This window comes from Hipposideros armiger, unplaced genomic scaffold (assembly GCF_001890085.2).
Source record: "Hipposideros armiger isolate ML-2016 unplaced genomic scaffold, ASM189008v1 scaffold_34, whole genome shotgun sequence".
Classification (NCBI taxonomy): Eukaryota; Metazoa; Chordata; class Mammalia; order Chiroptera; family Hipposideridae; genus Hipposideros; species Hipposideros armiger.
Genome location: NW_017731384.1, coordinates 1791436 through 1818280, shown reverse-complemented (window position 1 = coordinate 1818280; position 26845 = coordinate 1791436). Strand labels below are relative to the sequence as shown.

General features: G+C 41.4%; 1 protein-coding gene across 11 annotated transcripts in view; it reads right to left on the bottom strand.

The window, feature by feature from the left end:
- The window catches only part of TANC2 (tetratricopeptide repeat, ankyrin repeat and coiled-coil containing 2), a 302761-nt gene that overhangs the window by 6033 nt on the left and 269883 nt on the right, over positions 1-26845 (bottom strand). For 8 of the 11 annotated variants that reach the window (XM_019637798.1, XM_019637799.1, XM_019637803.1 and 5 more), the window contains 11 exons: positions 23323-23445; positions 22396-22632; positions 17062-17247; positions 15769-15862; positions 9540-9673; positions 8489-8612; positions 5084-5259; positions 4639-4771; positions 4055-4084; positions 2919-3010; positions 847-993 (listed from right to left, as the gene is read on the bottom strand). In XM_019637798.1, the coding sequence (XP_019493343.1) occupies positions 847-993; positions 2919-3010; positions 4055-4084; positions 4639-4771; positions 5084-5259; positions 8489-8612; positions 9540-9673; positions 15769-15862; positions 17062-17247; positions 22396-22632; positions 23323-23445 (1476 nt within the window). The remainder of the gene's footprint in view (positions 1-846; positions 994-2918; positions 3011-4054; positions 4085-4638; positions 4772-5083; positions 5260-8488; positions 8613-9539; positions 9674-15768; positions 15863-17061; positions 17248-22395; positions 22633-23322; positions 23446-26845) is intronic. The other 3 variants (XM_019637800.1, XM_019637801.1, XM_019637807.1) reach the window with 1 other exon arrangement.

Below are 26845 nucleotides of genomic sequence, written 5' to 3'. Positions count from 1 at the left end.
GTAATCTTTCTGGAATTGACAGCAGATCCATTGCCCCTGAGGCTGAAATCTGGCTTTGGTACAGCTGAGCTCTTTACTGATCGACCTTCATGTTTGGCTTGGGTTATTGGTATCCCGATAAAGTGTGAGACCTCAGGTTGGTGGATGCCAGAGATTCCTGACATGACCTTAGCTAGTCCCAGGATCTGAGAGAGGGTTGTTGGCCTGGGAGGGTCTGCACATCATGGGTGCTCAGGACGTCAGAGACTGTATCTGCAAGTCAGGAAGAAGGACCAAGGACTACCTGTGAGATAATAAAGGACCAGGAAGAGTTCTAAGATTCTCTCTCGGAAAAGAAGGGACATGGCATGCTAGAATAAAAAGATGAGGAAAGAAGTGAAAAGTTCAAAATTAGCCTTAAAATTAAACCTTGTAGTCCACAGTCCTGAGCCCTCTTCCCAGCCCTTCTTTAATGACTCAGAGGACTTCTAGAATGAAAGAGAATGACTAAAATTCATAACTAATTACAGCTGGAATTCTAGTGACAACTGCTCTCACATTTTCCCAAAGACCAGAAAGTTGACTTGGGGGTGGGGGAGGATGACGACAGTATTCCAATCACTTTCAGCGGGAATTAAGAAAATTCAGAAAACTAGAAAGTGTCTACGGCATTAACATTTTCAGTTTGAGATACAGATTTTACTTAAGAGTTGATTTCTTTCAAATTGCAAATGTCAGTGCTCTGTGAAGGACAACCAAGTTCCAAATGGGGCAGAGAAGGATTTCAAGGCCTGGTAAAAGCTAGTGAGTGACATGGACTGTCAACTTCCAGGATTGTAGAAAGGTGTTGGGATGAGAGGGACTTACGTTCATTTTCCTGCGACATCGAGAGAGGTTGAGGAGAAGAGACACTTTCAGTTCCCGGAAGGTTTTCAAGTCCTCACCAAACCCTTCTCTAGGGAATTTCTTCAGAGCATACTGGTAGCGTTGGGCAGCCTCCTTTACTTTACCTTTCTAATGGGAGGACAAGATGGCAAAACACACAGTTGGTCTGCTGTGCAACTGAGGAAGTTTGGCCCCACTCTCTCCCTTCTCTCACCAGTTATTGCTAAAGGTTAGCCCTCCCAAACACCAGTCTGGAGGGGAGGTCTGGCCCTGATGGTGAGAGCAGAATGGTTCAGCCTTTCCTTTCAGAAACTTACCTGGTGGAAAAGGCACGGTGGAGGGGTTACCCAAGTACAAGTAAGAGAAACAAAGCCTTGGTGAATCAAAGGCCCGGGACCCCAGCTTTCCAACTGGATTCTTAAGGGTCTGACCTTGCTCATTTTAAAGGAGCTTTTTCTTGACCTGATCTCCCGGGCACACATATCATTTCTCAGTCCCAATAATGCTAAAGTTATTACTGCTTCCTTAATTTTGGCTTGTCTGGGAAACTCTTTCCTTGCCAGTCCTCTAGAAGAGGTCGTTCTTTTCCTTACAAAGGATGTAGTAGCTAAAATAATCTAGCTGCTGGTTCCCTATTCTCATGATATAAAATAGTATCAATCCGTTTTCCCTGTTTTTAGAAAAGACATGGGGTAGGGTGGTAGTAGAGAAATGATGTTTAGAATTCGTGATTCCATCTGTCTCTGTAGAAGAGATTTTGCAAGATGAAGTATATCTATGACCAACTTAAGGACTTGGTTATAGGGTCATGAATTTTTCTTATAGTTGGTATTTGAAAATCTCTCAGCTGAGCCCAGAATGATGCAGGAGGCACCTTCCATTCCTCTACCTGATCTTTATCTGCTCCATTCCTTCTGTATAGCTATAACTTTACCAGGGATCCTGTCTCTTATTTTCTCTTTAGCACCTTTCATTACGGAGAGATATGGAGTCTTCCAAGGCAGAATGCTGGGTGAGAACAGTAGTAGCTCTGCCCATTCTTGTCAGGAAGTAGGACTCCTTGTTTTAGAATATCAGTTGTATTATAACCAGGATTTAGATTCTCGAGAGCAATGCCATTCTCAAGTCCATAAATACGACAGCTAACGAGGCCCTTCCTTGGAAGTCATGTGAAATCATGGTTGGGTCAGGACTCGTTTCCTAGAAGCCTGTGAGTCCTAGATAATCATGACTCTCATCAAAGGATCCTCGGGAAATGCAACTCTGCTCCCAGGAACTCCATATACTCATTACACGGCGGGCCAGAGGGGTGGCATAATGTGCTTTGCAATCATTTCCTCATCTGTGAGTCTGGGGATGTCTTAGTGACGTCCGCTACCAAGCTGGGTTAGAATTGTATTTACCTTTAGGAGAAGACTCAGCTAATCTTAACACAACAAGGTACTTCTGACATGGAATGTTGTTAAGGAACTTCCTCTAGGCCATGAGAGCGTGTGTTAGGGTATGGAGCTTTCAACTTGAATTGTACATAATAATAGACTCCATTCTTTTTTGTTGTTGTTGTCACTCAGTGAGTGACTTGAAGCAAATCTTGTAATTGCTATTTGTCTCAGTTGCCTTATCTTACTCAGAGATGCTGATAAACTATTATTACTATAGACTTTTTAATCTATGGATATATTAAATGTGAAGGCTAAGATCAATGACTCTTTTCCACGAATTGGAAATATCTGTTCTACATAATTTTACTTTTTCAAGAATTTTCAAGTCCCACTTAGCAGATTCCATGTAGAAATCTATGTGACTGCCTGTTAGTGACCAGGTCAAAGGAGGTCTTTAGGTAGATCAGCTACAGGCATGTGTAGGCTATTCTTGCTCTCTTGCCGGGAAGGCAGAAACCCAGGATCCTCAGCTTACGAACCTGCCACTGAGGAATGGCATTCTCCTTTTGCTTCTAGAACCAAGGATGAGAACTGTCACGACTTGGGTAGATTCTCTATGTAGGAAACAGTCAGTGGCTGTTTTGAGGAAACGCTGTTCCTCCCTCCCCTCACCTTATAAAACATGTCCCCCTCTTCCATCAGCTTGCTCAACAGGATGATCATGATGTCTGGTTTGGAGGTGGCCATCGCCCATGTGGCTGGACCTGTAGTGTACAGGATGCATGATGGGTAAAAAACTCATACAATGTAAGGGTGGTAGGAAGCTAGGTGAAAAAAACATCCTGGGGGAATTTCTGCTGAGAGAACAACTTGCTCCACAACAATTTCCTCATCTCTTAGACCTGGGAGTATCTTAGTGACTCCCACTGCCAAGAAGCTGCATTGGATTTGTATTCACCTTAAAATAAGAGTATCAGAACTGTCTGAGTTTTCACCACAGGAGGGCAGCAAAGCCTGCATGTGGCATGTGGGCAGGCAATGGCTCAGTTTGGAGTTATTTTAACCCTCTGTTGGGCGCAACTGATCTCACAGATTCATTGCATGCAAATTTTCAAATATCTAACAGTTAAGTATCGTAACTCATCGCTTCCGTATCTTCCCTCTCTACCGTAACCTATCACCAGTCGTGTTTGTGACTTAGTGCAGTAAAGACTTCACAGCGGCATCTTTGTGTGCAATGAATCTGTGAGATCAGTTGCGCCCGACGGAGGGTTAAATAAGGACATTGGGGAAAGGGTTTACATTAAATGTCACCATACGACTTAAAATATCCAAAAAGGGTGATTTATGTTAAAATATGGGACTCAAAGCCCCCAGTGTTTAATCTGTTAATATTTAAGTATGTACTTTGCAGAAGGGAAATCATCCAAGACTAAAGGCTCCCTGATTTTGTGGGTATCGAACAGGACTCCCTGAAATTTACTGTGAACCAGGAGCACAGTCCCAACGTCAGACAGACGTGAAATAAGCCAACATTACTGAGGACTACTTTACCCCCAAAGAGAAAGAAAAGGTTAAATTGATTAGTTTACAGATGCCTGAATTATTTACCAACTAAGCTTTTCAGGGTTAGTTATCAAAAGTTCAAGTTATTCTCTACAACAGTCATTAAAAAAAATCTTCTTTTAAGGTGAAGTAAATTAAAAGATTAGAGGTGTAGGGAACTCATGCAGGCTAAATCAAAGAGGAGAAGGCAAAGCTGACCAAGCCATCAGACCACGCCTGATGCTGACAGCGGTGAAATATACCTCGTGGGCGACTCGGTAACGTCTGACAACCTTCAAAGAAAGGAGAAAACAAAAAGTTGTAGGAGAGGAAAAAAAAAATGGATGAAGGTGAAAAAAAAAAAGAAGGAAAAAGCAGCAGTGAGAGGCAGGCAGCAAAAAAGCCAGCATATCAGCCAACCCTCGTCTATAGGTCTGTGGAATGGGGGAGCGGATGGGGCAGCAGCAGCAGGGACTTGAGTCTGAAGCACACAGAGCAAGGGAAAGCAAAGGCTCACGGCCGTGCAGGGATCCAGGATGCTCACAGGATGGGGCTGGTACAGAGGCGTTAGCACCAAGGTGTGCTTCAGGGCAGAACAGCCGCCTGGCTAAGGCGACTTGGGGACATGGCAGACAACCAGGTGACTTTGGACACAGGGTAGTGTAGACCATGGCTCAGATGGCTTTCTCTGAGCCAAGAGCCTTCCTGTTTGTTCACTTGGACAATATTTGGGCCAGGGCAGAGGGGAAACTCTATACACTCACACAAAACACCCAGGGTAGCCAGACCACTGGACCAGTCTGGCCCCTGGGCACAGATGGCCAGCACCTTCTTCCTTTTCTCCTACCTATCTTGGCTCCTTTCTTCAGAAGAGTGACAACAACAGAAGTGTTCCGGCACCCCACTGCCCTGTCCAAAGGGCGCATTCCGCTGTAGTCGACATGCTCGATCATGGCGCCATGATCCACCAGGAACTGGACCTAGGATGTGGACCAAGCAAAGCAGTTAACACAGGTGCAATGGTACAGCACTGCTCGAGGGCTCTGCCTGTTGCCTGCCCTTATGCAACTGCTGGTCCGAACCAGGCTGGGTAGCCAGGGTGTGCAGGCCGTATCTGCATTCTTGGTCTTTAATTGTGTTTTGAATAGTCCTGTTTTCTAACAAGTACAGATCTGGGAACTTTATATCAGGACTCATCAACACGTCACTCTACCCTCAACCCCAGACAACATTATGGATGGGGAACCTTCCCTATCCCTACAACCTTGAGACTTTTGTTTAAAGGCACTCACCACCTCAGCATCACCATAGAAAGCTGCCAGATCCAGCGGGGTGCGGCCATTCTTGTCAGCATGGTCTGTGGCAGCTCCATTATCCACCAGAGAACGTACTACGGAGAGATGACCCTTCAAACAAGCCCAGCTGAGGGCTGTCAATCCTTCTTTGTCCATCAGAGCAATGGAGGCGCCTACAAGAGCAAGTGTAACACAGGGCTGATGAGACATGAAGATTCACAGCAGAAGGGAAAGCTGGTACTTAATTAAGGTGCATGCTCTGCAGAAGCACTGCTTCTGTTTCTGATATGTGAGTTATCTTTCAATAGAACTGCTAAGTTACCTTTGTCTATTATTAATCTTTTAAAATCTATCCTACTTGCATGTAATAAATTCTAAATGTTTTTTGAACTCAGCAAAAGCCTTCCATTTATAATAGTATAAACTCCTTGAGAGAATCTCATAAAATAGGAGGTCAGTACATGTTTATCATTGATAATAATGCCAGGTCGCTTTCCCTACTAGACTGTGGGGGGAAATGGACTCACGGGAAGACACTGAGCCCAGGTCACAAGGGAAATTTGGAGTTTGGTCTTCAATAACTCACTCTTAGCCCCTTCTATATCTTGTATCTGCCTTCAAAATCTCTATTTTTCATCTGTAAAGATGAAGCATACTTGATGCACTTTTGTAATTAGTCTAAAATTCAATAAACATTGGGTTCTTACCTAGATTGTAAGCTATTAGATAGCAAAGAGCCCATTATTTCCTTGCTAGTTTTGAAGAGTACCTAAGATAATTCTTCTTACATGGCTGGCAAGTGGTACTTACTAAATTAGAGATCACACAGAACACTTTCCAGGCTGCCTCTTCAGCAGGACAGGATTCAGATGTCAGGTCAAGCTTAGGACCTGCCACAGCCAGCTCAGGGTCTACTCAGCTGTTATCTGGCCTATCACCTGTGTATCCCTAGAGGTCAGATAACCAGACTCCGGGGCTTCCCAGAGCAGGATGAAGGGCTGGAAAGTACCATTTATGTACTGGGTTATCTTTTCATAATGGTATAGGCTGCAATGAAAACATCGACTCTAACATGGAATGACTTTAAATGTGGGACAGGATCCAAGGATTTTTCTCAGAAACATTTATAAATTTCCTGGACGGAGCCTCCAGTGGTTGAAATAGCAGGATAAGGTTCTGGATGTATATTACAGATAAACTGATTTTCCAACTACAAGGAAGTTAGAATTTAAGAAATTAAAAGGAGATATATATGAAATAAAGCCATATATTTAATCTACTTCCATAATCAATTTGTAATCTTCTTCCTCTCTTCTTCCGCTTGTAGTTAATGGAATCACGTTCTCCCAAACACCCATCTTAAAACTTGGCAGTTATCTTCAACTCATCTCTCCTTATTTCCTTTATGCAATCAATCTTTACATCCAAAATCTATTCTGCACTTGGTCCTTCTGTTCTATTCTAATAGCTACTGTGCCCGGATTAGGGCCTCATTGCCTCTCATCTATTCTACTACAACGGTTTCCTAATTGATCCCCTGGTCCACTATAATTACTTCATGAAATCTACTATTCACACTACTGCCAGAGTGATTTTTTTTTTAAAAGCACAACTCTGGCATCAATTCCCATTTTAAAAAATCTTGAAAGGCTCCCCATTGCCTTTAGAATTAAGTCCAAACTCTTTTAATCTGTTCCTTTTTAATTTCTTTCCATATATGTTTCCCATTTTATTTCCCAATAGTCCTCATACTGTAATTCACTGGACAACTTGCATATTTCCCCAAGTTTGTTGCGTACTATCCCTCCTCCATCATCTTTCAATTACATTACTTCCCCTTCTTAAATATAGAACAATTTTCCTATTCCAGTTTTAAAGTCTGTTCTATTCTAACTCAGATACCTTTATTAGAGTACTTGGGATCCTCTGCTTTTTAAGGTAGCTATTTATCTTTGTTTCATCCCTTCCTGGACAGATTATAGACACTTTGAGGGCACAGATTATACTATACTAATTTAAAAAAAAACCACTCACAGTTCCTAGCATAGTGTTCTACAAATAATGTAGGTTAAATAATGTGTGTAGAATTTGTTGATTTAGTGACAGTTTCTGATTTAAATGTAAAAAATGAAATAGTACAAAGACAGAATGTCTGCAGTGGTAAGGGAGAAGAACTCTCTGGAATGTGTGCCTGATGAGCTGCTACTGGAATGTGGCAGACGCTGTGCAGCTACTAAAAGGTTATCAGTGGCTGAAGAGGTCCTGCCTTTTCCAGTAGACTCGGGTTGTTCTGGAACATTTATTCCTGCCATATCTTATCCTGGGAATCTAGGCACACCCCCCTTCCTTCCCAGCCCCCTCATAGCAGAAATGAGGAGAGAGATCATGAAACCAGGCTTGTTTGATGGCTTGTACTGGGAAAGCAAGAACCGCTTTGCACACTGGGAGTGCAGTTCTCTGATTCTGACCCAGCCTTGTGAGTCTGAGGTTGTGGAAGCATATCGTTTTTGGAAAACACAGCTAAAGATCCAATAAGTCTCTAAGTTGTAGTTTGACATCTTAGAAGAAACCTCATCTTCTTCCTAAACTTAACTATCCTCAATAGCTTTGGCCTGGGCATGATTCTTCAGGAGGCTGGTTGTCTTGAATATAATTTCTTGGATATAATTATAGATATTTACGCCCAGTTTACTGATAGGGAAGGCTAATTGGAATGACGTCATTAAGGCAGCCACAATCATGTAAGTGCTCAAGCTCCACTAGATGGTGCTGTAGAGTCACCGGTGACTTGAGCTCTTCCAAGAGAGAGGTCCATCACTCAGCACTGTTTTGCACAGGTGACTGAGGTCACAGCAGTCAAAAGGAGCCTGGGATGTTTTGATGGTGGTTATGTGTCTTTTAACTTATTTCCCCTCACCAGGAATATGTGAATGTTTATAAATGTCAAAAGGAACTTATTACAACAGGAGGATAATGACATCCTGATTTCTTAAATAGGGTCCCATTGTCAGCAATTGTCTTAACCTCCATTTGCCTTCGTTGGATATAATAAAAATATTGTGAGGGCTTAAAAAGAATGATAAAGTTAAAGTCAAAATACAATCCCTGGAAGATGAACATTTATTGAGTGTACATTAAAAATTAAAGTTTGAAGGTTATGGATTTAAACTGAAGAGTTTTCAATATTTTAATTTGATTAGGATACTAAAGACCCCTCAAGTATAAGGAAATGGAGAATGTCAGAGTTAGAAGGGTCCCACTGTGTATAGGAGGAGAGGAGATGGACATTTATTTTCTAGCCAACTGGGTTAATAATATCTATTCGCAGCATTTCTTGAAATCTATCACTGAAAATTATGAGTTCCTTGCATTATTACTGGCACTGACCATCCCAGGACTGACCTTGTGCAAGTAGAAAGTCCACAGTCCCTAGATGGCCTTCGGAGGCAGCCATCATCAGGGGAGTGCGGCCCTGCTTGTCTGCCATGTTGACATCAGCTCCATGGGTGAGTAAAAGGTCAACAATCTGCAAGTGCAGAGAAATGGGGACCAATTATCCAGGAATTGCTGCTGAGCAGACGCATGCATGCTGTTCCCTCCACTGTGTGAACTCCCGCGGCTGCACAGGTGGGTTGCTTCTACACGTAACTTTCCACCGCAAGAACCCCTCTAGGTCCTGCAGTCCTAGTACCATGTGATTTGGTCTCTGACTCTCTTAGGGACAGCCAAATGAAAGGAATTCAACTCTGAATGTTTGACTCAGCCACTGAGTAAAAGAGGATTTAGGATAACAAAGGCTAAGATGTAGACTAAACAATCCCATAACTGAAGCTCCAACACAAGTCACCACCTATGTCAGTGCCATTTTCTTGACCTCTCGGAGTTGCAAACTTGCCTGCAGTGAATATTTACAACTGAACTGAATACAAAAAAGTGCCTCTAATAAGTCGTTAGCACTGTTTGGCTTCTAGAGCCTTTTTTTCCTACTCAAATACTTCAACAGATTGTTATGAATATGCTTTCTTTTCAATCCAAAGTGTATAAATTAGCACTTATCAAGAAGCCAAACATCTGGAAAGATCACATGGCTAAAATTTATATACACATTTTCTTTTAGCAAGTTCGAGACACCTGAAAGTAAGCGGTTAGCAGGGATCTCTTGAGATATGAACCTTCCCAAGAACCTGTGGATACTGTGAAATGTTCTCTGGAAGGAAGTCACTCCATGACCAGGCTAAAAGGAGCTAGTCCATCTATACACTCGATCATGATGACGATTCTGAATTTTTGACAGTCTCAATTAACTAGAATATTAATAACAAATGCCCAAGTCCTCAAACTCAGTGACTGCTGAGTAACCCAAACTTTGTAATTTTTTTTTTCTTTCTGCATCAGAAGTTTCCACCTAGAACTCACCCTTGCGCGTGGGACTGGAAGTGGCTACCCTGCTTACCTGCCAGTGACCTTGGCGAACAGTGCTGAATAGGGGCACCGCCCCTCGGCGGTTGGGCTGGGCCACGGCCGCCCCCTGTTCCAAGAGCAGACGACATACCTCCAGTTTGCCCCGTCCGGCTGCAGCTGTCAGGGCTAAGGGCAGAGAAGGCAGACTGAGGACAGGTGGTTCTTGCTCTCTCCAGCTCTTTGTGTTAAGCACGGCAGTATATGTGTTTAACGTAACTACTACTTTACCTCCAAGAATAATGATTTTAGCTACTTTTTTGACATGAAGGAAATTTTTAAAGAAAAAAAAACTACACTGAAATGGGCCTATAAATTTACTGAAAAAAATAACCTCTGATCACACTTATTCTTACTTGGTTTCATTTTTCCTACCCGACCCGCCTTCTCTGCCTTTGACCTCTTTTTTGGTACTGCTTCCTAGCGACAATCCTTCTACTGGTCTATGTGTGGGTGGAATGGAGAGAGAAGGGCCTTTGCAGAGTAAGGTCTATTTTAGAATCAGCCAGGAACAACCTCTGGTCAACCTCTCTATTCCTGTGCCCGTAAACCTAAAGAACCAAAGTCAGAAATGGCAGTGTAAGGGCCTTGGGTCAGTTTTTATTCTTTTACTCCATTAGTTGAGACAGAAGTTTTTAGTACATCTACAAACATTTTTATATGTTTCAGTTCAGTTTCATATGTTTATATGGATCAGAACTGTCTTAAAGATGAGAGGTGTGACAAAGGCTCTTTTCTTCTGAATATAAAATTATGAAGTCACAGATAAAAAAAACTGCTATGGTGAGTATAGAGGACACAGCGGGAAGACACTTGAACATCCTTTTCGTGCTGTTGTCCATTGTTTATGGTCTGATACAGTAGAGATTCTGTGAGTGCCTATTTCATCCTCTGAGTACTATTTGAATAGTAGCAAGCAGAAGATGTACTTTCTACTAAGTCTATAGTGGAACAAATATACCTTTGTCTCATTTAACCAGGAGATCGCAAACACACAGGTTTTGTGTTTAAAAGAATGGATGAGGGTAGGGAGGATGGTAAACATTGTTAGAAAATGGCAGGAGTTATACTTTTGAAGAAAGATAGAGCACTTTGTTCCAAATTGACTTGGAAAATAGATGTAGTAGTCAGCAGGTCCTTCCTTTATTATGGCCACCTACTCCAATGACAAATCAGAAAAAGATAACATTTGACAGATGCAGATACTATTTCAGTTTGTAAACGTTGGTATCACAGAAGGGAAGAGGTTTGGTCCTATCTGGGTGAGGGTCGTTTCCAAGTTTCCAAGTCCTGAATTGATGAGTACAGGTATTGATTGGTCTGATTATTTACTTGACAAAGAAGTTCTGTATTATTTTTTTTAATTTACAAAATATGGAACGCTTCATGAATTTGCATGTCATCCTTGTGCGGGGGCCATGCTGATCTTCTCCGTATTGTTCCAATTTTAGTCTATGTGCTGCCAAAGTGAGCACTTGTCTTTTATTCTTTAAATTAAAGTCATCTTCCCTCTTTCTTAAGTTTATATTTCTAATAGTTCAGAAAAACCCCCACCACTTTAGCTCTTGGGACAGAACACAAGAGCAGTTTGAGAATCTGACTGGAAATAATCACATTGTACATCTTAACTTACACAATGTTACATATGTCAATTATATATCAGTAACGCTGGGAGAAAAAATACGACTTGACTGAGTTAGATACTTGTTAGGAGCCATCCATCACCTTGTTGGTACACAAAACAAATGATTTGGAAAATTTCTAACTCCCATGTTCTGACCCCATTTAAAGTAGCTACTAGGTGGCAGGGTTGCAGCAAATTTCCCTTTTAATGTTCCATTAGGCAGGGTGAGGGGTGGGGGATACATTCTTTTACATAAAATAATTTATAGTGCCCTGGAGAAAACACAGACAGTATTTCAGAATCAATGATGCTGAGAGAACACAAAACAGAACACAGTAGAAAATGCACAGCCAGTGCCCATCTTGAAAGCTAAACTTACATCGTCCATTCTAACCTGGGGCTATATTGCTCTGGCTGGCCCACTGGATAACACATTTACATGAGAGGGAATGTTCCATTTGGCCTTTTTCTTTGTTGTATCTGCTCTGTTGCTTAGGTTATGAGGTAATTTGGCAGAATCTCCAGCTGATAGCTGCACATGGTCATTAACACAGCTGGCCAATTTCATCTCAGAACAACACAACTCTGTAAAATGGGGCCTGTGCTTTTCTAAATCCAAGAGCAAGGAATTGCTTTGGCTGGATTTTAGGGAAGTCTTATCAAAAACTGATAAAACTTTTTGGAAAAAAAAAAAGATTAAGGTAAAGCTAGTTCTGTAAAAAACCAAATTAATTCTTAAAGCAAACACAGCAGTTTGGAGCCAAATCTCTTCCTGAGAGACCAGTAACAGAATTTGTTCCCTAGCTTGTCAGCATCTGATGAGATTGTATGACACAAATGGTCCTTGAAAGATGTTTCAAATGGAAACATCTAAGAAGTTTGAAGAGGCAGAAAGGATGCAGCTTACAGTTGGGGAAATAGCCAAAGTCTACTTGAATGGGATGCTGACACTTAATAGAATGCAGTGAAGCAAATGGTTCTTTTGTTTATCTACTTTCAACCTTGAAACAGTACAGCAAACAGGTCATGTAAGACCAATGGGAGGGAGGTGGTTGGAAAGACATAAACTGATCACTGCTATCCAAAACAGCATTAATCAAACCTTTATTGAGCTATTCGTCAGACACTGTCTCTGCTCTCAGGGAACTCATGGTGGAGTAAGGATAACAGACAAATAAACAAATACATTCCTATAGAGCAGCAGTTCTCAACCTTCCTAATGCCCCAACCCCTTAATACAGTTCCTCATGTTGTGGTGACCCCCAACCATAAAATTATTTTCGTTGCTACTCTATAACTGTAATTTTGCTACTGTTATGAATCGTAATGTAAATATCTTTTTGTTTTCCGATGGTCTTAGGCGGCCCCTGTGAAAGGGTCGTTCGACCCCCAAAGGGGTCGCGACCCACAGGTTGAGAACCGCTGCTATAGAGTGTGATATGCACAACAGACATAAGTCCATGGAGGCTGGTTGTATGGAGGTGGCACAGGGGAAGAAGTGTCTGAGGTCTCCAGGAAGAGATGACAATCTGAGCTAAATGCTGAAAGAGAAACAGGAGACTTACAGGCCTGCAAGGGCTAAGAGGGAGGCATGCTGGCACAGAGAGAGCATGTATAAAGGCAGTGAGGTGGGAAATAGCGTGCTTAGTGTTGTTGGAGTTACTGGAGAAGACAGGCAATAGGTAAGGCTAGAGAGCATCACTGGTCTCTTTATGCTACATTAAAGAACTTAATGCCACAGATTGTGGCTGATAAAGATCACTTTGGCTAAAGTCTGAGAGATGAGTCACAAAAGGGCGAGGTTAGAGACAAGAAGATCCGCTAGGAGGTAATTGTAAAATCTAGGCAAGGGATAATGAGGGCATGAATTTAGAGTATCTTGTTTATTTTGTGCACTCGCGCTTCTTTTGGGCCATAGGATGGCTCGCTCAGGCCCTCCAGAGTTGCTAGCTTTGAACGGTCATCTTAGTCTATGCCCACCAGACAAAAAAGAGGAGGGCGTGGTGAACAATCGTGTCACCTTAATTGCTTTTCTTCTGTGTTGTTCCATGAGAAGTCTGTAAAAACCCTGTGGGATGGGAGGGGGTCAGCCAGATGGTGAAAGCTGGATGTAGGAAGCTGCTATCTGGAAGGATAAAGAGGCTGCATAAAGGGGACAGAGGCAACCAGGATATTCTAGTGATCTGCTTTTAGAAAATCTGATATGTAAAAATTACATCTCAATTACTATTTCACTATATGCTAAGATATATTTCATTGATTCTAAGATGTACTTTTTTTCCTTCACATTTTAATCTCTCTAAAATTGGAATGCATGTTGCAATTGATGTTATAATAAAGAATTGTGTCAGCTTAATAGGCAGGTTTTTAATTTTTTTGTAGTGGCACATAATATAATGGTGATATAGTTTCTTGTAGTTAGTGGTGTCTTAGATTCAATAGGTCAGGGTTTCAGATATGAGACCCCAACCAGCTGGCTGCAGGTCACAGACCTTCATTCCCCATATAAGGGAAACATATATAAGATTTTGCCATTGGAGGAAACATCACAATTCTGTGGGTCATTATAAATTTTAAATAATTATGTGCTATAGGTTAGAAAGGAACATGTATACTTAGTAAATCCATCACTATCGATAGAAAAGCAACACACAGGCTATTCTATACTAGCGGTAAGTTGTTGGAACATTTTTACATAGCAATGACATATTTCCCAGAAATTTTTCTGAGGTCAAATAACTTTTAATAGAACTATTGGTAATAAATCATATTACCAATGCATTTCATTCTAGCTTATATTTAAATAGCATTTTATGTTTATAATGCTGACATTATTTCATATAAAGTTAAACAACACTGACTATCAAAGTGACACGAAGCGTTGATTTTTTTATAATCTTGAGATATGATACATATGTAAGAGAATGTAACAAACTTTATGGCAAGCTTTAAAGCATGAAATGTATTAAAAGTCCTGAGACCATACATAAAGTTTTATTCTAATGAGTAATTCCTATCAATAAAAATAAGCCTTCCACTTAGTTCACACCCCTCTTGAACATTCTTAAGGAATTCTTTCAAGTACCGCACTAGAATGTGTTTGCTATTCATCACTATGTTAATCTTGTGATTTCTATCCATTATCACCACTGGGCCACTACACTTTTTGCCTTCCCCAGTGGTCACATGTGTGTGGCCTGACGCCAGGAGTCTGTTGGGAGCTATGGCAGTGCTGTGCTGATAGGAGTCCTAAACCACCATGTCGCTTCTGTAGCGCTGGGTCACAATATGCATCCTCCAGGATTACTGATGTCCTGGCTGGTCTCGTCCCCTCAGTCTGTCCTCTGGCTTCCCTCAGGGTGGGATCCCAGAGACAGCAGCTGTTCCCAGCTGCACATTTTCCTTTAATCTGTCACAGGCTCTTAAGCTGCAGCTGCCTGGCATCTGCTCCCTTTGTCTCATACAGAGGGAGGGATTTTTTGAGAAGCAAATTCCTGGGCTTTGGACCATTCTAACATGATGTTAAAGAAGCCATGCAACCTATATAAGATTTCTGCCATGGGTGGAACTATCACAATTCAATAGGTAATTTTAAATTTTAAATTTTAAATGAATTCAAGTCTTTTCTTTTTCTTTTTTTTAAATATCACTCTGACCCTAATCAAAACACATACCCTTCTTGTTTGGTAAAATATTCTCCCTAAGCTGGCCACCTCAATATTGGTCTACTTCTCCTGGCAAACATGACACATATCTGTGGTGTCTCTACAGTTTTCATTGCCCTGGTTTCAAAAAAACACAGAAAAGCTTACTAATGTTTCCAGATGTTCCAGTTTAGACTTGGGAGAAAGACAACAATCATTTCCTGCAAAGGTCACAAGGAAGAGGCTTCTGTTTGTGTAGTAAGTACCACGCAGTATAGACATTACTATGCTACAGACCAAGAGGGATTGTGTAGGGCGGAGCTTCACAGGGTGGCACCTTCACTTTGCATCCAGATAGCAACTTTACTCATAATGTGTCAGATACCATTTTGCTATGATAACACTTGGTTAAGCCAGAGATGTAGATAAAAATTTAACTGCCTGGTTTACAACTATAGGTGAAGAGTTATTTTGATGGGAGAAATATTTATTTCTAACTGCTTCAGGGATCACATGAAAAAAAAAAAAAGACAGAGACAGAGACAGAGAGAGAGAGAGAGAGAGAGAGAGAGAGAGAGAGAGAGAGAGAGANAGAGAGAGAGAGAGAGAGAGAGAGAGAGAGAGAGAGAGAGAGAGAGACCACAACTATTTTGTGTTCTGGTTTGGCACATTGTAAGGAAACTTTCAGTCTTTTAAAAATATTTAGGAACAAGAACGGGGGAAAGTTTTGTTTGAAAGAAGACTCCGGTGCTAATGATACGGAGAATCCAAAGGTAACAAGGATTGAAAGAAGGAAATTGCTTGACTTTTCACTTTGGCTGAACTGGTCTCCAATAAAAAAGCTATCAGAGATGCCTGAGATATGCCAGAGAAAAAATCAGGGTGGGAGATGCAGAGAGTATCTCCACAAACACAGCACATTCATGATAGAAGACAGTGATGTCTGTGACAAGTACCTGTCTCTCCCCAGAGACTGTCAAAGCTGTTGATCTGTGCTCGCTCCACTTCCTCTTCATCTTTTTCTGGAAGATCAAGTAGGTAGGAGACAATCTGAAACAAGAAGTTGTGTCAGCTCAAGCATCAGGTGGAAGACTATGCTACTGACACTAGCCTGTGAGGACTGGAAGATACGTGGGTGATCCAAGGGTTACGAAGTCTCCTGCCCGCGAGAGAAATCTGAACTGCCTGTCCTAGCAAAGAAACCCGAAGCTACCATTAGCATTGGTTCCGGTGCAGCTTACATATTTCTCTCGAAAATAATTCACTTATATGGCATGTGATCTAAAAAATTACATATTGCTCATATTTAAGTTACAGAAGCAAGCCCTCATCCTTCCAATAAAAATACCAATAAATAAACAGAAAAAAACCAACCAATCAAAAAACAAAAAACAGAAAATAAATATGGAGAAAACGCAGGGCCAGTGTTTCTTCAGAGCAGAGCAATTATGTTCCTTTTTCCTCTAAGTACAAAAACTGCTTTGGGGACAATAAATGGAAAATGGCTGATAACAACAGAGAAAAGGAACAGCTCTGTTTCCAGGAATTTGTAGAGAGAGTTAAAAAAAAAAAACACCCCTCCCATAGATAATACAAATTCCAATTTTACTTAATATTCCCTTGAACTGACATATCATATCAGTTCAGTCGAAAGGGTAGCTGTGTCACTGAAGCCACTCAGGCAGTGGTGAGATGACTAGGACTGGCCCACTGAAGCTGATCATTAAATTTTCAGGAAGTTTGCAAGCCAGTTGTTAAACAAAGATGTTTATTAAAAATTAAGTAACAATTAAATAAATTATACTTAAAAGTTAAAAAATAAGATCTCTTATCTTTTTAATCATTTAACTGCATTTTACTACTATCTACACTCTTAAGGTGATTTATATTTATTGTGGCTGTATGATGGAAATATTACATAATGGTATGTACTGTGCATCTCTTCACAACTTTGTGTTCAGCGATGTCACAGTGGTAGCTTGAAATCAGCCATGGTGGGAGTATTTACACCCTGGAAACATTACACATCAGGATTTGATTTAGTGCTAAGGCTGACAGAAGTCCTAGTTTAATGAACAGAATTTGCATGAGAGTGAGCAGTAGTTTAACAGATCACATACCAGGTTTAATGACAATACAATTATTGGGAAAAGAGTTAGTAAACTGGAGTACTACTCTCTTTATCAAATCATGGTTGAGTTGCAATCCTCCTGCCCCAAACCCCAAAACCTTATCACCTACTTTCTTACCTCAGTGTAGCCCATGCTGGCTGCAGCAATGAGGGCCTGCTGGATGGCGTGGCTCTTCTTAAACACCCCTTGCTGCTGGCCAGCCATTGTCCAGTCACATTGAATCAAAAACTTGACAACCTCCAGATGACCTCGGAGTGCAGCATGGACCAAAGCGCACTGCCCATTCTTATCCAAGTGATCCACCTAAGGGAAAGTGACAGAGGAATCTGTGAACAAAGACTCGTGGCTGTACTCCCAATGTAGTCATATCAACCTGCTGCCCATGTCTGGACCACCACGATTCATCCTTTCCCATCCCCTGAACCAATCTCTGAAGAAGTTTAGAAGATGCTCTCCTACTCAGGCTAGATCACCGCTGAGCTACAAATCTGTAGATGCCCCTCTGGGGAGAACCCCATTTCATAAGGTCAGGCTTTTGTTTTCACATCAAAAGAAACCAAGAACTAGCTCCAGCTTTGTTATCCTGGGGTACACTCTCCTTTGTCCTTACATAGTTTTTTCTATGATTTGAAAGACTTGTAGGTCTCTGAGTATAAAAAACTGTCTTTGAAATCATGAAAGGAAAGAAAAACATTTTGAAGCTCAAATTTTTTGGTCTTCCAAAGAAGCAAAGTATCTCATATCATGAATCACACTTTTGACCACCAAACTTTGGCAAAGGCTGCTCCTCTCTTCCAATGGGAGCGCGGAGGAATCTCAAAGATCTGGCCAAAATGGCTAGAGGTACTTGGAGCTTAATGCTAGAGTAAGTTCCAATAGCAGTTTTTACAACTGCAGTGCTGGTTACAAGTTTAGGCTGCAAGAACAGCCTGATTAAGCGCAATCTACCAGAAAGCCCCCAGCCTCAAGGCTCGGCAGATGAAGAGCCTTTTCTGGCACATAAGTAGGTTATCTTCCTGTGGTAGTTTGAGCCTTTGAAACAGGAGTTCTCTGATTCTCCCTAGCTTTAGGTCCACTCAACCACATATTTAACAAATGTATACTGAATGCCTACTATGTGCAAGGTACCACATAGGATACAAAAAGGTGACTGAGATAGTAAAATATAGATTCTGTGCTCAAGGACTTTTGAACAAGGCAGGAGAGATGCAATGACTATGATGAAAGCCCGTCTAACAAAGGAGTATATAATAAATGCCATAAGGAAGGTAAAAGTGCAACAGAATTCCAGAGAATTCCCAGTCAGAATCAATAATAAATTCAGAGGGAAAGGTGCTATGGTCCCCTCAAAATTATGTTGGCATTCTAACCCCCAAGGTGATGACATTAGGAGATGGGGCTTTTGGGAAGTGATTCGGTCATGAGGGTGGAGCTCTCATGAATGGGATCAGTGTCCTTATATCGGGGCTCAGAGAGCGTGCTTGTCCCCTTCCACCATGTGAGGACACAGTGAGAAGGTGCCACCTGTGAACGGGGGAGCTCTTACCCGACACCAAATCTGCTGGCGCTATAGTCTTGGGATTTAGCCTCTAGCACTGTGAGAAATAAATGTTTATAAGCCACTCAGTCTATGGTATTTTGTTATAGCAGTCAAAATGGACAAAGAAAAGGTCTATTTCAATTCACTGAGATAGGAAATGATTAATTCTAGTTTTTGTAAGAGTAGGATACATGAAGGGGACGTTTAAACTATAAAGTTAAGAGGGTCTTTTGGGACCAGACCATGGATATTTTCGAACTCCAGGCTAAGTGGTCTGAATTTTAATCAGTAGGTAATGGACAGTCATTGAAAATTTTCATGCTCAGAACTAAGGGGACAAATAAAAGGAGCCTTGAAATGGTTGATTCCATGGCTGGGGCAGTAAAGGTACAAGATGAGTTTGGGGGCTGGCCCGGCCCAGTGGCTCAGTTGGTTAAGAGCTCGCTCAAGAGTGTGAGCTCTGAGCAACAGCGGTTCGATGCCCGGCCCAAGCTGAGCTGCTGCTGAGCTGCCAACAGGTGGCAGGATGGCTCAGCTTAAAAAAAAAAAAAAAAAAAGGATGAGTTTGGAACATCTTGTGGTGCCAGAAAGTACAGAAGTGCTCATAAAATAATGGCAGGGAGGACTGGAAAGGACACATAAACCAACTTGAAGGAACTTCTAATGGCCAAATCTGTGGTAATTTGAACAAGAAAATATAAGAAGAATGGGTTATAGGTCATAGCATAAAATCAATACCCAGGAATCCATAGTGCTATAAATAAATAACTGAATAAATAAACACATGAGGGATAAGAAATAGCTCTTTCTTACAAGTAGAATTCCAATTAATAAATGTTGAAGGAATGAGGAAAATAGAAAATCACCATTAGGTAAACACCACAGTAGTAATGATTATAGCAAGAATCACTGATGGATCCTAAAATTAGTGGACAAAAACATGAGTAAAAAGGTATCACCTAGTTTCAAAGCACCTCCCTAAATGATAATTTTTTTTGAAGTTTATTGGGGCGACAACAGTTAGTAAATCTAAAAGATAATTTTTTAAAGGATTTTATTCTTAATTAAAAAGGGAAAACAGTAACTTCAGATCTGAGAAACCTGGAAGGCGTGACCTTAACCAAGTGGCTGACAGGTGTGAACTTCCTCTCACACGCTCTGAAGTGTGGCATAAATAAGCGCACGGCTGCACTTTTGTGGTATTCTTGACCAAAATATATAAACTCAATCTACTGATGACAAAATAGCAAACAAACTGAAATTCAAAGACATTCTACAAAATAACTGGCCAGTGTTCTTCAGTATCTTCATGCTGAAGCCATGGGAGAGAGTGAAGGTGGAGAAGAAGGCCAGAGGACAGAATCGTAGTGAACAGGTATATTCAGAGAAGGAAGAAAGAAGAGCAGCCAGAGAGGTAAGAGGAGAACTAGGACAACATGACAAGGTTTGAGAAGTGTCACAGTTAATATTGCCAATACTATGGAGAGGTTTAGAGGGGTGAGAAATGAGAAAAGCTTACTTTACTTGGTGACTGGGAATTAGTTAGTGACTTTTGAGAGAGTAGCTTCATTTGAATGCCAGGAGGTTGGGTGTTTTCTTTTTCTTTTCTTTTTTTAAAGATTTTTATTGGGGAATTGGGGGGATGGGAACAGCGCTGGGGAATTGGGGGAAGGGGAACAGACAAGTTGCTGTCGTTTTGTTCTTCAGTCTAGTTGTGGAGGGCGTTGCTTCACTGGCCCAAGTTGGCACCATCATTGCGCTCTTCCCGGGCGAGGGAGATCAGTCGCCGGCTTCTGGATGGTCACTCACTGCGGCTGCTGGCCGCTTACGCTGGCTGCTGGCTACACACGGTAGCCCATGGCAACCCACTGCCACAGGGGCTGCAGCCTACACCGTCGCTGGTGACTCACAGCAGCCCAGCTCCAGGTTGAGCTGTTGTTCAGCATCTTAGCTGTAGAGGGCAGTGTCACTGGCCCTCATATGTGGGATCCGAACCAGGGCCCTCTGGCATCCCAAGCCAGTTCTTAACCAACGCGCCACTTGGTCGGCCCCCGGGTGTTTTCTTTTTATTTTTTAATTTTTTTTTTTTTTATTTTAGCTGAGCCATCCTGCTATCTATTGGCAGCTCAGCGGCTGCTCAGCTCGGGCTGGACTCGAACCGCCGTTGCTCAGAGCTCAAACTCTTGAGCGAGCTCTTAACCAACTGAGCCACTCACCCGGCCCCTCCGGGTGTTTTCTTTTAAAGGATATTATTTATTAGACACCACATGAGATTGTAGACTTCATCTCTTTTTAGGAAGGATTTATCATTTTAAATTCTCAAACTGACCCTACTAGTTTTTCTAGATGAAAACAGTGTGATTGAGAGGGGTTAAATGACTTGTCCCAGCCCTCCCAGAAAGTATGAATACAGGCTTTGACCAAGTTGTGTTTGTTTCTGATTTTAATGACTTGCCTTGTCTTTCTCTCATGGAAGCCAGGCTACAAATGGTTAAGGGATAGTAAGGAAGCAGAGGCAGCAAGTAGAGATGACACTTAGGACGGGTTTGGTGGACATGGAAGGGAAGAGATGGGATGGTAGCTTCTGGTTAGCAGGAGAGAGGACAATTTCTCTTTTGGGTTAGAGGAGACACAGGTTTGCAGAAACTGGGGGAAAAGATAGTGTGAATTCAGAAAAAGAATGAAATAAAATGTGAAAGAATGAGTTACATATTGAGATAAAAATTATAGGTGGAGGCAACTGCTTTGGAAATAAAGGTAAACATCCTTCTCTGAGGCAGAAGTAAAGGCGAGTGTTTTGAGATAGAGGTACATTGAGGTGAACTCAATCTTGGTAATGTAGGAGGGCAAAAGAAGTTTGATAGTGTCTTGAGAAGAACACAAATGATTTATATATCTGCTCTGGGAAAAATGAGAGACGAATAAAATGATAGCTGAACAGCACAAAAGACCCAGCTGAGATTAGAACATGAATTTACAGCAATATAACAGTAAGTCCCAGTTATTTTGTTTCTAGAGGTGTTGATTGCAATGAACAGGACATTATCGGTGGACCATCACTGTGTCACCGTAAACATCTAAGGCTCTGGGACTTCACTGTGAGTCCCAGTTCCCAGAGGAGTCTCAGGAGTCCCCCTTTCTTCCCTGGTAAGAACACTGGACACCTCAGAATGAGGTCATCCATATTACTTATATTTCACTGCAAAAACACCCATATCCTCAGTTTGTTTTCAAGAGGCTACAATTTTCCCCAGAGGCCTCCATTTTTGAGACCAGCACTTTTCTTTCCATCAATATTTTGAAATGGAGTTCTTTTATATCAGTGGCTCTTGGGATACCATAAAGCAAACCCATTTTTGAGAAACATTTTCAGAGAATTCAAATACACTAACAGAAACACCTCTGAGTGCCTCTGGTCAGTCTGGGGATAAACAGAGAGAACGCTCTTCTCCCTGTACCTCTACAGTAGGGATCTTAGGACAGGAGGAGGGAGCCTGGTCTCTGTTCTTATCTCCATGGCTAACTTGTCTTCCCTACACATGAAAGGCTTAGAGTCTGTCTACAGGCACCATTCGGGTCAGACTTCCTACTGCAGTCTTCCTGATCCTCGACTCCTTCTTTGCTCTGAGCTCAGTAGAGAATTTCTTGGTTGTTAGGCAGGGGCTTTTTGTGGCTGCTGATAATGCAGTTTCCTAAGTGCCTCTCAAAGGTTTTAGGGCTGTGTCCGGATGCAGTGTGGAAGTGGCATGCAAACACTGGGATGTGCGCAGAGCCAGGACTCCCTTTGATCTGCTCCCTAGTAGGGCCTGATGTGACTTACCTAGACCAGTTAACACAGGAGATAAGGAAGGCAACAGCAGGAAGAAAGAAAAAGGGAAGAAAGAAAAGGAGCAGAGTCAGGAAGCCATTACCTTGGCCCGTTTCTTGCACAGCAGCACAACAATGCTCAGGAAGCCTGCGGCTGCGGCATAGCCCAGAGGCGTCAGGCCACTTTCTGAAGAGGCATCCACGTTGGCCCCAAACTCCAACAGCAGGGCCACCATTTCTGTGTAACCAAGGTGAGACTGGACACACAGAATTGGAGCATTATTTAAAACCTCTGTCCGGTAATTAATGTTGGCACCTCCCAAAATCAGTAGTCGGCTGACCTAGAAATAAGTAAATAAATAGAAATAAGATTCAGACAAGTATCAGTCACATCCTTTTAGTCATCTTTTATGGAGTCATCTGGGACCCCACAATAGTGCCTAGGAGCATTTAATAACTACCTTGTTTTAGAATCATCATTTGTTCCTTTTTCCACACCTTGCCTTTGGAAAGGGATGTAAATAGTCTCATTTACATAAACCTCTCAGTAACTAGAGCAAATGCCACTCATACTGTAGAGCGGAGTACAGTCTCTACTACGTGAACTGTTGGTCAGAAAAGCTCCTGCCAAAACTAAGTCTACCCACGGCTGATTTACTCCCTAAAAGCAGCAGGACCTGACCCTATAAATCAGAGTCTGCTTACAGAAGGTAGAGGGTCAATAGGTTTGGTCTTTGACTCACAGAATAAAATGTAACAATTTAAAATACAGAGGGTGCCAAAAAAATGTATACACATTTTAAGAAAGGAAAAATCTGTATTAAAATTGGATTACTCAATATATACCAATAACAAAAGATGAATACAAGTCATGTGTGTACATTTTTTTGGCACCCCTGGTGTATTAAATTATCAATAAAAGACAGTCAAAGGCAAGTCAAAGATCAATTCAACAGCCACTTAAATGTCCTCCTCTAATTTTATTTTTTCCAGTTACTGTTTTAATTTAACTGTAATTTATATGCATTTACCTTTATATTTGGAGTGTAGAGATTTCGCAAAGATGCCAATGCCATGGAAAGACCTTCTGTACTATAGGAGATCCAGAGACCTTGGAGAATGGAGGATGATACGCCAACTTTTTTACTCAAACCCTGAAAAAGAAATATAGAGACAGTTAAATTATTAGCCATCTAAAAGTACATGGGTATTAAGTTAGTGCCCTCTAGGTGTGGCGTACTAACAAATGAGAGTAGTGTCTTGCCCTAAAAATAACTGTGCCCAACAAAGCCAGTCCACTGATGGGGACAAAGACTGGTCCTGTTGGAACAAGCCGAACTGTCTCTATCTTAGCAGTCTCTGGCAACAAATCTACGTAATACCTCTCTTTTCTGCTGTATCTGGATGTAATTTTTTCACCCCACACCTTTTCTATTAGCCTTCTTGAATCAACCTCTTCAAGTTAGTAAAATACACACTGAGACAGAGATAATGCAATGTGGTCATTGAGCTCCATCTCATTTCCTTCCTGGGCATTTATTGGGTTGTCGGAAAAGTCATGACGCATTTTTGCAAATAAAAACATAGAAAAAAATACGTGATGACTTTTCCGACAACCTAATAGGAAAGCTATATTTCCCAGGCTCCTTTGCAGTTATGTGGGCCATGTGACTGAATCCTGGCTAATAAAACATGGGCGGAAGTAATACTATGTCATGCCCAGGCTGGGCTCCAAGCCTCCTGTATGTTTTCCCAGACTTTCTATGGTTCTTCCTGGCGACAGACATAGGATCCAATGGAGCATTCTGAGGCCCTTCGAGACTCACCATGACATGGACCAAGCTGCCCAGTGAGCTGTACTGGATAGTAAGCGAGAGATCAACCTATGTTAAGGCACTGAGATTCTGCAGGCTTGTTACAGCAGCTAGCATGCCCCACCTTGACTGATACACCCTACAATGATGTCAGAAAACAACATAGGTTTGACTGCCATCAGCAACAAATTTTCTCTCATATGACTGGCCTAGGTCCCACGGCATGTACTAATGTTTGTCCCTTTCACATGGTAAAAGGAAGTTTAAATAACTTAAAAATTTGTTTTTTAAATTTTCTGTTGTTAGGGCAAGACTCTGGCAATCATATTGCTGTTCTGCCAATATCTGGGTCAAGTGAATTAAAGCAGGAACTCTCAAGAGCAGGAAGATATTGACAGAGCCACTGATAAGTGGCTCTGGGGAGGTATTCTTTTTTAAAAGTTTAAGCTACTTTTGCTTGCTTTGTTACTTGAAATGGACAAAGGGTAAGGTTGTTCTACTATGTCTAAACTGGCAATGTTGTATTAAGCTTCTCTGAAAGATGTAGGAACTCACTTCTCTGCTCAGTGCCTACAAATCTGGATTTAGTTTTCTTGGATGTAAATTGCCTCTTTCTTCTGTGTGACACCCAGGGCAGTTTCAGTCATTCAGGGTACCAAAGAAATTTTAAATGAGAAGGCCTAAGAGATGTAAAGAAAAGCTGACGTTCCCAGAATGCCAGGTCATAACTTTTGCTCAGGGGAACTTGGGTGGACTTCTACTTCTGGTAATGGTGGATCTGGGTAATTTGGACACACAGTCCTGCTAAGGACAACTAGGAAAAGCTGTATAAAATTAAAGAAGAAAATTTCTCTTTTGAGAACATGCGAGGGCTAACAAGTTGTAGAAGAATTAGTGGGCCAAGATCTAGAATAGAATGAAACCCAGGAGAGCAGTTTTTTCCACTGGTGTGCCTGCCAATCCTTTGGAATTATCTAGGAGTACTTTTGACAGCTTTGGAATTATCGGGGCAGTGAAACTATTGTGTATGATACCACAATGGTAGATATATGATATTATGTGTTTGGCAAAGTCCACAGAACTGTACAACACAACAGTGAATCCTAATGTAAATTATGGGCTTCAGTTAATAATATTTTAATACAGGTTCATCAATTACAACAAATGTACCACACAAGTGCAAGATGTTACTAAGAGGAAAATGTGGGGGGAGTGAGTACATGGGAATGATCTGTATTTTATGTTCAATTTTCTGTAAAATTGCTCTAAGAAATAAAATTAAAAAAAAAAAAAGCCTGGGTTCTACTCTAGGACAATGAATAATGATCTCTGGGACTAAGGCTAAGAAATATGTGCATGTGTTTAAAGCTTCCCAGGATAATCTAATGCACAGTGGTCCCCCCTTATCCACGGTTTTACTTTCTGTGGTTTCAGTTACTTGCGATCAACTGAGGTCTGAAAATATTAAATGGAAAATTCCAGAAATAAACAATTCGTTCTGCACGTCATTCTGAGTAGCGTGATGAAATCTCACACTGTCCTGCTCCATCCTTCCAGGATGTGAATTATCCCTTTGTCTAGTGTATCCATACTGTCACACTACCGGCCTGTCAGTCATTTTAGTAGCTGTCTTGGTTATCGAATCGACTGTCACGGTACTGCAGTGCTTGTGTTCAGGTAACCCTTATTTTACTTAATAGTGGCCCCAAAGCACAAGAGTAGTGATGCTGGCAAGTCAAATACATCAAAGAACAGCCATGAAGTGCTTTCTTTTACCCTCCATCAGGCACAATGCAAAAGTTACGAGTTCGGGCGCAATGCGTCTAACTAGATGCGTGTATTACATTTATTTATTTACATTGAAAATGAATGAAAATAACGTGTAAGCATGCTTATTATTTATTCAGAATGCAAATTTAATTTGCCACAAAGTAAAAATAATATATGTTTATTACATAAATTCAGCATAAAAATCAACAGAAATTCAAAACAATCTGTGACATCCGTTACGCCCGATGGAGCGTTAAGAGAAATGGTGAAAGTTCTTAATAAGAAAAAAAAATTGTATGCTGAGGTTGCTAAGATCTACGGTAAGGACGAATCTTCTATTAATATGTGAGAAATTGTGAAGGAAAAAGAAATCGTGCCAATTTTGCTGTTGTACCTCCACTGCAAAAGTTATGGCCACAGTGTGTGGTAACCGTTTAGTTAAGATGGAAAAGGCATTACATTTGTGGGTGGAAGACGTGAACAGAAAACATGCTCCAACTGACAGCCACATGTTGTGCCAGAAAGCACTGAGCCTTCATGAAGACTTCAGCAAGAGATCCCCTGAAGTAAGTGACACCAAGCCATTTACTGCAAGTAAGGGATGGTTACACAGGTTCAGGAAGAGGTTTGGATTGAAAAAAAAAAGAATTACTGGACAGGCTATGACTGCTTCCACATTTCCGGCAGAGTTGAAGAGCTGGGTACTAGCCATGGTTTCAGGCATCCACTGGGGGTCTTGGAAGGTATCTCTTGTGCATAAGGGGGGACTGCCATATACCCAAAGTAAAAAACCACTCATCTAGATCAATAGATAAATCTCAGCTACCCATAGTATTATATAAAGAGTATGATACTATTTATGCCAAGTTTAAAAAACATGAAATAATTTTGTATATTGTTTATGAATATATACCTATATTGGAAAAGTGTAAATTATGGATGAGAAGAACACATGCTAACTTAAGGGTTG